Consider the following 13,360-nt stretch of genomic DNA (forward strand, 5'->3'; position numbering starts at 1 on the left):
TGATTGGATAAAATATTTCAAAGTGGGATCAATATTTTCTTTTTAATCAATTAATAAATCATATAATATATTATCAATCAAAACAGAATTAAAATAAATAATTTTATCTACATCTTTTAATCTTTCAAAATAAATAATATTATAAAATATCATTGACTTAATATAATTATATTTTATTGCATAATTTAAAAATTACAATTTATATTACAATTATATTACAATAATGTATGTTCATAGGACATATATTGTAGGATACATATAATAAAAATTTGTTTGTTTGTTTAATAAATATTTATTATATAAGTGATTAAAATACAATAAAAAAATTAACAAAAAAATATTGCATTGATTTAGATAATTTACTTTATATTCAGTTCATTCATCTCCACGTATTGCTCTATATTTTGCTAATTCTTGTGGAAAAACTCTAGTTAATTCTACAAGCATATTTGCTTTAAATTTCCTATAAGCATCGATTTTTCCTTTTACTTGTTCATTTTTAGTTAATGCTTTTTCTATACAATCCTTAGTATATAATTGTGGATTTCTTCCTTGATCAATGTAACTAAAATCACATATAACATAATATAAATTTTTGTTTACATTCTTAATTTTAAAATACTTACTCGAAAACTTCCAAAGGTACATGAACATCTTGAACTTGAGATTTAAGTTTATCTATTTCTTGTAAGCCATTTACTAAACCTTGACTAAAATATTTATTATTAATAATTATTATATATTTATAAAAATATATAAATTCGTATAATATAATATGAATATATAATGAATATTTCAACAAATTTTAATATAATTTAAATTTTAATTATAACTAACCATACTTTATGATACTTAAGTTTTTATAAATTCTATTTAATCATGAAAAATTACTGTCAATCTTAATAAAATATTTTTTTACAAATAATAACAATTTAAAATAATTGTAATTAAATTTTCTTTAGTACGAATAAATGAAAATTTTATGAAATAATATTAAATATTTATTTAATAAAAAAATTGTAGAAAGATTCAACATACATTACTCACATTTTTTGATTCAATACATTTTGTCCTTGAGGTTGAAAATCACTCACTATAATACGTATTTGTCTAACATTTTCAATAAAAAGCTCTAACTGTGTTTCCAAATTTTCTAATGCGGACGCCATTTTTCATATTTCTTATACAAGTGTTTTATATATATATATATATATATATATATATATGTATATAGCGTTTGCGCACGTTATATTTTACATTCTGCGCATATATGATATGCACATATGTTTATATGAAAAAATATTATTTACATTTATATTCTATAATATAAAACTTACATCTTATAAATTGTATAATTTATTTTCTTTATATTTGAATAGTATATCTTTTATGATATAAATACGTAAAATTAAGTATAAAATTATATAAAATAATGTTATTTATAGTATATGAATAAAAATAGTATAATTCATCGAAAATATAAATATACCTTTAATACCTTATTTTATATATATATGTTTGTATATATGTGTATATAAAAAAAATTTCTGATTTGAATTTACTTAGTAATCGATGATAATTTAATAAAGTTAGTTACTGTATCGAATATAATTTCTACAAATACAATACGTAATATATACATTTCTAGGAACTATCTATTTTCTAATATATTTTTACGATAAAAATGACGCTAAAACACGTAGTTATAGGCAAGTTTTTTCTCATTCGACAAACTTAAGATAAATTTTCGAAATAACATTGACTAATAGGTTATATTACGGATGAGGTTATGTAATTGTCTCAGGTGGTGGTACAGGTTTTATCGGAACACAAATAATAAATTCATTGTGTCATAAAGGTGCTTCTTATACATGTATTTCTCGCATGCCTGGGCCTAATCGAATTTCATGGGTAAGAAAAATTGAATAATTATAATCATCTAATATTTGATCAATGATATTATGTAATATAAAATTTGTAGCATGATTTGGAATGTTATGGTTTACCTGAAAATACTACTGCTGTAATCAATGTTGCTGGTCAGAATATACTTGATCCAAAACAGCGATGGTCAGAAGGATTTAAACAAAATGTTATAAATAGCAGAGTAGAAACAACAAAATCTTTAGCTAAAGCTATTACAAATACTAAAGCTAATGTTTTTATAACAATTTCTGGAGTATCATATTATAAACCAAATGATACAGAATATACAGAAGAAAATAAATGTGAAAAATATGATTTCCTATCAGGTATTTTTAATTTTATTGATATTAATTTTTTCGTAAATATTAATTTTTAATACCATAAGATTTTTCATGCACATTAATATATGTTATTTATATTAAAATGTATCAGAACTTTGTCATAACTGGGAAGCAGCTGCACAACTTCCAAAAGATAGCAATATCAGACAAGTTACAATTAGATCAGGAGTTGTATTAGGAAGAAATGGTGGTATGATCAAACAAATATATTTACCATTTTTCTTTGGATTGGGTGGTCCTATTGATAATGGAAAACAATATATGCCATGGATACACATAACAGATTTGGTCAATTTGTTTCTATTTTCTATTGAAAATAAAAATGTACATGGTATATTAAATGGTGTTGCTCCACAAGTAATTAAATTAAATATAGATATTAAAATAGATATAAATTAAATATAATTAATAAAAATTATCATTTATAGATTGTAACAAATACAGACTTTACTAAGGCATTTGCATCTGTAATGCGAAGACCTGCATTTATTCCTGTACCACGAATAGTCTTGAATATCATTTTTAATGAAGAACGTGCAAAAGTTAGTTTAACTTTGATTGTTATTTTATTGCTGTTAATAAATGCATAAATAATTGATTTTTTTCAGATTATGCTAGAAGGACAAAAAGTTATACCAAAACGTGTTAATGAATTAGGATTTCAATATAAATATCCTGATATTAATTCTGCCTGTGCTGAATTAATTAAAAATAAATAAATAATAATATGTATATATTTTTTAAAATTAACAGTATATTTAGATTATATTAATTTATATATTTGCATTATTATATAAAAAATACTATATAAAAAATAATTTATTTATTTCTTTATGTTACAATTTTATATACTTGAATTTCTTTAAAAAGAGAAAACACATCCCTTTTAACAAAAATTTTAATGTACTTAATGTCAGTAATTTTCATTGTAATATATATATGAATTATATATTATTTCAATATATAATATATTTCTTCAACCATATGCTTTGATAATAATTTTCATTTTTATAATTTAAATAAAGATAATAAAAAAGATTATTCAAATATATTTAAACTAAATATGAATTTATAAAATTAAATATAATTACATTTTTTATTGTATAAATTTAATTATATAATAAATCTTTTTGTGCATTAAATTCTTTTATAATTAAAATTATAATTTAAAATTTTATAATCAAAAATATATTCTTATAATGCATTTTATGTTTTAAAAAATCAATTACATATTTGTTAAATATTTTCATTAGTGCGATTTTTTTAGTAACTAATTAACTTATTTTTAACAGAATATTTATTTATTTAAAATTATTATTTACTCTATTTATTTATATGAAGATTAAAATTATAAAATTAATTGTTGAAATAAATTTTAAAATACTTAAAATATCAATAATAGAATCGAATAGTAAAATTGAAGAAAACATAAAATGGCGCGATGCTGTGAGGACAGCTGTTATTCATTTAGAAGAGAAAACAGAAATAATTTTATTTAAACCAAGAGATTTTACGTGATTTTATGTGTAAAAATTTTGTTATCAAAAGATTTAAAAATAAATCATATCTTATGAAAAATAAAAAGAAAAAGTTAAAAATATAATAATCATTTAACTTAAATGATAAAACAATTTGTACAACGATGACAATGGTAGTAGATATACAATAATTTGGTGGAGGTGGTTGTGCGAACATCGGAGAAAAAGAAAGAAATTTTTTATAAGAATAGTGATTTCATTAATTTTAACATAAATTAAATCTAATTAATATTAATAATAATGATTTGAAATTAATTTTTTTTTAATGTATTTATCAGAAGAAGTGAGAATACTTAGACGACGAGAGAAAAGAAAGAAAAATACAAACAGAGAAGTAAGTTGTCTTAAAAAATATAAGCAACGCTTATTTCTTGAATTTATAAAAATAAGAATAAAATAAAGCAGCAAGAAAATTATATCCATAAATTTTAACTTTCGATGCATCCACATATATATCGAATATTTCGTTTTTGAAATTTTCAAAGACTAGAAGGACTTACTTCCATGTATTTTCACAACGGTTATTTGATTGTATTTTCGAAGTATCAGATAATTTTCTGCGATTAAAAGATGACCAAATATCGTCCAGTATCACAGCAAGTCTCCAGTGATAATCATCATTTTTACCACTGCTTTTACGAGGTTAGAATTAAAATCGATGCAATTATATTTCGTCTATTTTTATCCATATCTTTTTTATGCTACATATTTGAAAACATATAATTAATTTTATATTTATCTAAGCAAAGTTTTAATATAACTCATATGATTTCATTTGTTTTTGTTCAATCAACAGTTTATAATGAATTAATATATACTTTTAATTAAATATAATATATAATATAATATAATATATAAATATATTAAAAATATTATGGTAATTTTATATAATTTTATTTGTTTTGTACAATTTTATTTTATTTATTTAAACAATTTATAAAAATTTCTATAACATTCCTCTTTGTTATATAGAAATCACTATGAATGCCAGAACTCAACTATTTGAATTAAGTATGGAGGGCAGACAAGTGGATGAAGCAGTAGCAAGTATCTTCCACAGTGTTCTTTTCCATCGAAGTCTTGGTAAATTTAAATACAAGCAAGAAGGTAGTTATTCAGTGGGTACTGTGGGATACCAAGATGTTGACTGTGATTTTATTGACTTTACTTATGTCTGTTGTTCATCTGTGCATCTGGATCAAACTTTGAAACGTGAAATATCAGGTTTTTCTGAAGCTTTGCGTTCTACTGATAGTCCAGGTTCTGGTCAAATATCTTTGGAATTCTTTCAAAAGAAAAAAAATCGTTGGCCCTTCCAACCAGAATGCATACCTTGGGAAGTATGGACAGTAAGATTGGAACTTATTAAATTAGCAACAGAACATGAGAGACAAATATGCAGAGAAAAAGTTGGAGATTTATTAACAGATAAGATTCTTTACATAACAGAAGTAATGAATCGACATGACTATCTACCTAAAATGCCAAATCAAGCTGAATTGGATTTGATTTTTGATACATCATATCCTGATATACAACCTTATCTATTTAAATTATCATTTACAACTTCTAGCCCATCAAGTACAACAATGGGTAATACAATGAAAAAATTAATCAAAGAAACATTATCCATTTAGTTGTTTATTAATTTTTATGAGAATTTTTTTAGTAATGTATATATAATCCAAATTCATTTTTGGTTAACATTGTAAACTTTTCTTTGCTAACAAAAAAATTATTTTGATTATATCAAATTTTGCGTTATATACGCATCGAATTTTCATATTCTTTTAGTCTCTTTTACTTATATAAACATTTACTGTGTTATATGTTTTTATATATATTCACTTGCATAGAACTTGCATAAAGGACTTGAAGTCTAGGAAAAAACAAAGTTAATTATATATAATATTTATAAATATAAAGTGGGACAAAGAATTAAATCCCACATATCAAAATGTCATTTCTGACTAATATCTATGCAAATTTTATGCAAATAATATTTGTCAGAAAAAAAAAAAGCAAGCTGATGTGTATATGTATATATATATACATATGAATGTATATATATACATATGAATATGTATAGATATACATACATATATGTAACATACACATATACAATATATATGTATATATATATATAATTGTATAAATCTAAAATATTTGTAAAATTTCTATAGTACAAAGGAACCAATTGTGTATAGCAATTACTGTTTTGCGTATATACTATTCCAAGAATATCGTCCACTGTATAAGTCTTCTAGGTAATCAGTTATACATTAAATATCAAATATTATATTTCTTTATCGATTTGAATTTTAATTCGTTAATATTCTGGATATCGTTAATAGCGAAATGATATCTCGTTATTAATAGAGTGAAATATAACATTCTTTGTTTTATTTTTCTTTAAAATTTTTTCAATAGTAACAGAGATATACGGCTATTGTAAGAACATAGAGTAGTGTAATGTGTTTATTTAACAAAATGAAATTTAAAAGTTAATAAATTTGTCTTAACATATAAAGCTGTTATTTCTTTCTTTCTCTCGCTCTCTCGCTTTTTCTCTCTCTTTCTTTCTCTATCTTTTTCTTTTTCTGATTTTTTTGATGTTTAAAAAATTTTATATATATGTTTAAAAATGTTTAATATATGGCTGGAACCTAGACTTATTATTGTAAAATAAATTTATAGTACAAATGCTTATTTCTATGTTTGTTATTCATATATTTAATGTAAATGAAAATATGTATTTATGCGAATGCAAAATTAATTTAAAAGAACTTTCATTGTTTACTTTTGTTAGAACATCTTTGTTAAAAAAATAATTTATAAATGATTTTAACTATTTAGTATTAAACAATTAAGTATTTCATAAAAATGTAGAGAGATGGGAAAAAACAAAAGAAATGATGAAATAGTGATGATAATAATAATAATAATAATAAGAGAAGAGTTGAAAGATTAAAAAAATATCAAGTATATTTGAATGTTAAACAATAATATTAACTTTTGTTTTAAAATGAATGTTGTTATTTGAACAAGGCTTTAAAAAATAATAGGAAGTGTGTCAAATTGACATAGATTATTTATATAGATATATAAATATTATGTAATAGTTTAGATTAAATTTTTTTGAAAGATTATGTTTTCATATGACAATTTTTTGTATTAAAAATAAAAATAAGTAAAAAATTTTAACACTTTAAAATCTCAAATATTAAATTTATAATTTATTTTTAAAATTATTTTTAAATTTATTTGATAATATGCAATAATAAATACTATTATCTTTGCTTTGAAATATGTGAAATTATAATTAAATGCGTATTCGATAAAAAAAGAAAAAAATATAAAAGCTTAACCAAAGAATGCCTATACCCAATAAGAATGTATAAAAAATTTAATAGAAAAGAAAAATTGCGAATAAAATAATTTTTTGATATTTTTTAACATGTTCATTAATTTTATAAACATTAGAAAATATTCGAAAATTATAATTGATACTCATGAAATTTCTTTGTTTATAATTTTACCAGTATGTTAAGAATCAACACATTCTTTTAAACATGAATGTCTCAAATTGTATCTAAAAAGACAGATACAGATGGTAATGTGGACGCCTGCGCAAGAAAACGGCGGCTTGTCTAGTTAGGTTTTGCTAACAATTTTCCATTTTCAGTTATCGATGGAAAAGGCCGGCCGTCGCTTCGAAAGCGCTTTATCGTTGGAAATAATAACACGTTAAAAAGTGTGGTATGGCGTTTCTATTTATATAAAAAAATTAATATAAAAAACATTGAATTCAATTGTAAAAAAAACAACGAAATTGAAAATTATTTACCAAATAATAGATACATAAAAACAATTAGAAGAATTCTGTGCTAAGTGATTTATAAAATTATGTTTTTCATTCAATGCGACACGCAACGACGATGATAGCCGACGTATCCTTCATCGTTGTCAAATTCTTCGATCGATACACTAAAACATTGTGTACTTATAATTATCGAGTATATCAAGTGATTAATTTTTTTAACAATTTTTTATAATCGTCCAGAAAATAATTTTAATTTCATGATAGTTTTAATCTTTCTTCATCTTTTTTTATGTTTAATTTCTTGTTTTGTTTTCATTTTATATTTCTCATACAATAGAAATAACGAGAAAATATAAATAGCACGTAAAAATTAATTCTCAAAATTATCAACAGGTGGTTCAAGAAAATAGCGAATTTTATTTTTTATTTTAAAAAATACATATATGTATATTTCGTAATAACAGAATATTATCTGAATAATTTTTTCAATATTACTTATAATAATTAATATCGAATGAAAAATTCAAAGACGGAAAGAGAAAAAGAAAAAAATGGTGCGCGATTGTATGCTTAAAATTAAAGCTACAAAAAATTAAGTATACATTTAATCAATAATAGAGATACTGAAACGAAATATGTGGAAATTTTTTATTTTTTAATCGAATGATTTTGTAAATTTTTTTTTCGATTAAAAAAAATTTTACGTAACTAACATCGATCGAAGGACGATTCGTGATCACGCAATATCGTTCTATTTTTGGGGAATGTTTTTAAATAGTAGTAACCTAGAGAAATACCAGATTTCACCATCTTTAGAGCAAAGAAATAGAGAAATTTTTAAATTAATAACAATTTATATATATCGGTAAAATCGGTTATAATGTGTAATGTGAAAGAAAAGATTTTCTATTTATGTAAAACGAGTCAAAATTGATTCGTATTTTATATCTTGTCTTGTATTATCTTGTATCTGGCATGAAATCCGTTTAGGAAACTATAAAATTACATATTTATTTATACAAGTTTTATTTACTCCCTACTCGTTATTTGCTTCAAAATCATTATCTGCAATCAAAGAAAAACAAGTCAAACCGCTTCTAATTATATATATATTTAATTAATTGCTAAATACCTTTTAATTGCTATATTATTACTTATGTATTTATTTTGTGTAAAAGAGTTAAAATTATTTTAAATGATGGAATAATTGAGATATATATTTCCAATTTCTCTATCAATTCGATCGAAAAATTTGAAAGAAAAAACGTTCAAAAGAAATGAAGAAAAATATATAGAAGAAAAAAGATGAAAATATTTGAAAATTGAAAGAGCAAAGATAATATAAAGGTGCAATTTAAAAAAAGAAAAATCAAATTATAAGAGAATAGAAAAAAAAAAGAAAAGAAGTTAAGTATATTGAAGAAAAGATATGAATCGTGAAGTGAATAATATAGTGATTCCATCGAACAATAACATAGTGGAAGAATGGTCGAGCAATTCGACTATCAACCGTATCGAGAATGACATAACTTCCAATTTTTTAGTGCAATTAATATTTTATATACTTTACGTACATATTTTTATTTTGGGTGTGTTTGGTAACATGCTGGTATGTTTCGTCGTGGTACGAAATCGACAAATGCAGACAGTGACGAATTTGTTCATCACGAATTTGGCATTGAGCGATGTTCTGCTTTGCGTTCTTGCGGTACCATTTACACCATTGTACACGTTCCTCGGTAAATGGATATTTGGCAGAACTCTTTGCCATTTGGTACCGTATGCTCAAGGTGTCAGTGTGTACATCAGCACGCTGACCTTAACGAGTATCGCGATCGATAGATTCATGGTAATTATCTATCCGTTCCATCCTCGTATGAAGATCGAAGTTTGTTTACTCGTGATCATCGGTATATGGATATTCGCATTACTACTCACTTCCCCTTATGGAATTTACATGCAGGAGGAGGAACCATATACTTATTGTGAAGAACATTGGCCGAACGAACGATTTCGCAAAATTTTTAGTTCCATCACGTCAATATTACAATTTGTCCTACCATTTTTTGTAATTGCTTTTTGTTACATCTGTGTCTCGATCAAGTTAAATGATCGAGCTAAAACGAAACCTGGTACCAAGACCAATAAAAGGGAAGAAACTGACAGAGAGAGAAAGAAGCGAACGAATCGAATGCTGATTGCTATGGTCACTGTATTCGGTATATCATGGTTACCGCTTAATATCGTAAACGTTATCAATGATTTTTATTCGTCAGCCAATGATTGGATATATTATAAACTTTGTTTTTTCATGACACATTGCCTCGCTATGAGTAGTACCTGTTACAATCCTTTCCTTTACGCTTGGCTCAACGATAACTTTCGCAAAGAATTTAAACAAGTACGAATTTTTTTTTCTAACACATTTATTTCTTATTATATATATGTACGTGTAGAAATTTATTTATCGATATAGTTTTTTATTTCTTTCCCTTTCATGTTAAAAAAAAGAACGATTCGGAAAGACGTTTTATTTCTTTGTAAGCGTTTCTTAAACATATTACTTCTTAAAGGATTGCAAGATTATTGAAATTATATAAATTTTAATAAAAATAATTTATCGATTTAATTTTTGAACGGAAATCTTCTTCGTTTTAAGTATATTTCTATATATTTATATTTATGACGATTTTAAAACTAGTTTAAACGATTTAATATTGATATATAATGAGAGAATATTATTCATGGAAAGAAAATATTATTCATCTTATTCTTCGTAAAATTCTATTTATCATGACTGTAAAAGAAAATCTTTTAAGGGAAATTTACACTCATTTACATTATAATACAAGTTTGCTCGAACTTTATTTTACTTTTTAATATGCGACAACAATATTTTCTCCAATAATCGAGCATCTTGTTAAGTTATTTTAAACTTATCATTATATTTCTCATTTATATTTTAAATATAAATTTAATTTATACTGTTATACATTTTCAATTATAATTAATTTATTTATGAAACAATCATATTTCATTTTTTAATCAAGAAAATTTTAAATTTTTAAATTTTTACATATACTTTTGATATCAATAAAATTTTCACGAATTCACCGTTACATTTACCAAATGAATTTTTTTGAAGGTACTTCCATGCTTTTCAAAAGCAATTAACGGTTATACTCCGAAAATTACCGAAGAATTTCAAAATAATAAAGAATGTAACGGAAATAATACCCTTCAGGAATCTTTATTATTGAATGAAACGCAAATAAGAAATTCGAATCCAGAAGGATGTGAATTGATTACCCACGAAACAACAGCTAGCAACGTGTCGAGAGACATAGAAGAAACAGAAGCTCTCTGATTCGACAAAGGTTCAAATGTCAATCGATTAATGTAAGTACTTACCTTTGCTTTGTAAAGAAAAGAGAATAACATTATTATATTCTCTTTACCATATATGATAAATATCTCGAACTAAATTACATTATCTGTTGGTTCTATTATAATAGATCTCTATATCATGTGTTCTTGACAAACAAGTAACGAGATTATGTTGTTCCTAATAAACTGAATTGCTTTGATTCAATCTTCAATGTTTATGTCAAATTTATTAAGAGAAGATAACTTGATGAAATGAAATTCATCAACAAAATCGATTTTCATTTATTGTTTTTAATTACAACATTTTAATTCATTAATTTAATATTTAAATTCATTCGCGTTAAAATATATTGTTCTAATTCTATTTGCAATTTAGATTAGATTGATTGATGATATTGAAATTATAAATATTTTTATATTTATTGATTCTATAATTGAATAATTGAATGTTATTTTTAAATAACATATATATATATATAAACTTTCAATATTTTTCCTTTAATGTGAGAAACGAGCATAAAACAGGTAAAAAAGAAAAAGAAGAGAGAAATGCGATTTACTACAAATTGTAAAAGAATCAATTCGCATATCAAATAAAGCATATTTTTTCTATAATACATTTCTTTTTGATTCTTTAAGTACAAAAAATTTATAAAATTGTTATTTTAATGATTTTATTTCTTTTTTTTTTTTAAATTGAAAAATCAAAAGAAAATAAAAATTAATGTTTTATCAATTTCTTACATTATATTTTGTTTTTATTAATAAAAAAGATTATAAAATATTAATTATTATATTATATATTATTATATTATTTGTTGCATCACAATTATATAAAAGAAAAATAAAAGAAATAAAAGTAAAAGTAAAAAAAATAAAAAAAACAATAGAAATAAAAATCGAAACAATAATAATATATAGTACAAAGAAAATACAAAATATAATATATAATACAAAGAAAAGATGTAATAAAAAAACTAAATGATGATACAATTGAACTCAATACTATGAGAAAAACAAATCGAAAATATTGTTATACTGAAGACATGAATATATATAATATACTATATTATATATATACGTCATTGAATTAGATGCACTATATACTATATTGAATACTTATATATTTATATATGTTTCAATAAGTTGCCATGTATTTCATATTGTGTTACTTCGGGATTTAGGATAATTATTTTACTTTTTTATCATCATTTGCATTTTGTTGTTAACTCTATATTTCTATGTTATATCCTAATGTGTATATTTTTTCATTGATAACGCTTTTTTCTTAATTTTTTTATTCTACACTATCCAAAATTATTTTTTTTTCTTTTTCTTATTGTTTTTTTATAAAATTTCTACGTTGAAAAAAAATATAAAAAGTAAAATAATAAAATAAAAAGACAATGAAAATCAATTTTTTTTTTAAAACATTCCTCTACTTTATCTCTATTTTACAGAAACAGCTGTACTTTCCCTGGAGGCTAAAAAAAATATCTAGTTTCAATCAAGTACATACTAAATTTTTCATGGATTATTATATATTTAGAATGAATGGTGGCGATAAATTAAATGGAAGAAATATAATTTAAAATTAAATGGAGGAAAGAAATATAATTTTAAAAGAATATACAATGTATTTATTATGATTGATAGCATTTATGAATTTAAATTTGTTATAAATTACAAAAGAAATTGCAAAAAAAAAAAATAAACAGAAGCTTATTCAATTTAAATATTCTATTTTTATATGTCCAAATTCCATTTTTATTTTAAATTTAATGTTAATTTTTAAATATTTATTTATAAAATAACAAAGATGATTAAAATTTATTGTTAAATATCATATCGATTATTAATCATAATGATTATGATAAAAAATAAAATAGAATTACATAATAATATATAACTATATATATATTTACTTGTTTGGTTTAACTTATAATTACAACTTACAATTACAATAAGTACATAAATATCTACTTATGCCATCAAACATAGTTTGAAATTTTATTTAAAAACTTATTCGATCGAATGTCCTAGATAAGGGAACATATTGTAAGGGTATGTTCGCTGATAAAAGCTGATAACAGCATCGTTTTGATCGACCATTCTCGAGAATGTATTCTCCCCTTTCTCTCATCTCCAATTTCAATTCTACAATAACATCTCATTATAGTATGAAATGATTACGGTAATCCGAGCACACCTTGTAAAAAACGATGCTTGTCAAGATAATATATATATATTACATGACATATCCATATCTTTATATGTGTATAATCTACATATAAACTACAATTATAAATAAATAAATATAAATATAAATCATATATATTTATTAC

General features: G+C 22.7%; 4 protein-coding genes across 5 annotated transcripts; 3 read left to right on the plus strand and 1 right to left on the minus strand.

The window, feature by feature from the left end:
• Positions 1-276: 276 nt before the first annotated feature.
• On the minus strand, positions 277-1,202 carry LOC122713355 (mediator of RNA polymerase II transcription subunit 10). Its single transcript, XM_043933719.1, has 3 exons — positions 1,048-1,202; positions 627-710; positions 277-565 (listed from the first exon to the last, which is right to left on the minus strand). The coding sequence occupies exons 1-3, from the start codon at positions 1,167-1,169 to the stop codon at positions 376-378; spliced, it is 396 nt and encodes a 131-aa protein (XP_043789654.1). The 5' UTR covers positions 1,170-1,202; the 3' UTR covers positions 277-375.
• Positions 1,203-1,560: 358 nt separating this feature from the next.
• Positions 1,561-3,072, plus strand: LOC122713340 (epimerase family protein SDR39U1). Its single transcript, XM_043933694.1, has 6 exons — positions 1,561-1,709; positions 1,805-1,911; positions 1,982-2,252; positions 2,359-2,624; positions 2,696-2,809; positions 2,876-3,072. Exons 1-6 carry the CDS (start codon positions 1,685-1,687, stop codon positions 2,984-2,986), a joined length of 894 nt encoding a protein of 297 aa, XP_043789629.1. The 5' UTR covers positions 1,561-1,684; the 3' UTR covers positions 2,987-3,072.
• A 624-nt stretch (positions 3,073-3,696) lies between these two features.
• Positions 3,697-6,431, plus strand: LOC122713282 (autophagy-related protein 101). Of its 2 annotated transcripts, none has more exons than XM_043933612.1 (2): positions 3,697-4,139; positions 4,778-6,431. In XM_043933612.1, exon 2 carries the CDS (start codon positions 4,786-4,788, stop codon positions 5,440-5,442), a length of 657 nt encoding a protein of 218 aa, XP_043789547.1. In that variant the 5' UTR covers positions 3,697-4,139; positions 4,778-4,785; the 3' UTR covers positions 5,443-6,431. The 2 variants fall into 2 exon arrangements, with proteins under 2 accessions (XP_043789547.1, XP_043789546.1); XM_043933611.1 differs by having other exon boundaries at positions 3,697-4,447; positions 4,778-6,428.
• Positions 6,432-8,943: 2,512 nt separating this feature from the next.
• LOC122713225 (prolactin-releasing peptide receptor-like) lies at positions 8,944-12,614 on the plus strand. The gene is made up of 3 exons (XM_043933470.1): positions 8,944-10,029; positions 10,774-11,027; positions 12,476-12,614. Exons 1-2 carry the CDS (start codon positions 9,058-9,060, stop codon positions 10,993-10,995), a joined length of 1,194 nt encoding a protein of 397 aa, XP_043789405.1. The 5' UTR covers positions 8,944-9,057; the 3' UTR covers positions 10,996-11,027; positions 12,476-12,614.
• The last annotated feature ends 746 nt before the right edge of the window (positions 12,615-13,360 follow it).

The sequence above is a fragment of the Apis laboriosa genome, unplaced genomic scaffold, assembly GCF_014066325.1.
Source record: "Apis laboriosa isolate Shangri-la unplaced genomic scaffold, ASM1406632v1 scaffold23_cov150, whole genome shotgun sequence".
Taxonomy (NCBI): Eukaryota; Metazoa; Arthropoda; class Insecta; order Hymenoptera; family Apidae; genus Apis; species Apis laboriosa.

What these genes read in the sequence shown, in the direction of transcription:
- LOC122713355 (XM_043933719.1), bottom strand. Translation starts at nt 1,169, where the DNA reads ATGGCGTCCGCATTAGAAAATTTGGAAACACAGTTAGAGCTTTTTATT. An exon ending in AATGTATTGAATCAAAAAAT is followed by an intron (nt 711 to 1,047) that starts GTGAGTAATGTA and finishes TAAATATTTTAG; the next exon opens with TCAAGGTTTAGTAAATGGCT. An exon ending in GTACCTTTGGAAGTTTTCGA is followed by an intron (nt 566 to 626) that starts GTAAGTATTTTA and finishes ATGTGATTTTAG; the next exon opens with TTACATTGATCAAGGAAGAA.
- LOC122713340 (XM_043933694.1), top strand. Translation starts at nt 1,685, where the DNA reads ATGACGCTAAAACACGTAGTTATAG. An exon ending in GCTAAAACACGTAGTTATAG is followed by an intron (nt 1,710 to 1,804) that starts GCAAGTTTTTTC and finishes TAATTGTCTCAG; the next exon opens with GTGGTGGTACAGGTTTTATC. An exon ending in AAAATATGATTTCCTATCAG is followed by an intron (nt 2,253 to 2,358) that starts GTATTTTTAATT and finishes AAAATGTATCAG; the next exon opens with AACTTTGTCATAACTGGGAA.
- LOC122713282 (XM_043933612.1), top strand. Translation starts at nt 4,786, where the DNA reads ATGAATGCCAGAACTCAACTATTTGAATTAAGTATGGAGGGCAGACAA.
- LOC122713225 (XM_043933470.1), top strand. Translation starts at nt 9,058, where the DNA reads ATGAATCGTGAAGTGAATAATATAGTGATTCCATCGAACAATAACATA. An exon ending in TTCGCAAAGAATTTAAACAA is followed by an intron (nt 10,030 to 10,773) that starts GTACGAATTTTT and finishes ATTTTTTTGAAG; the next exon opens with GTACTTCCATGCTTTTCAAA.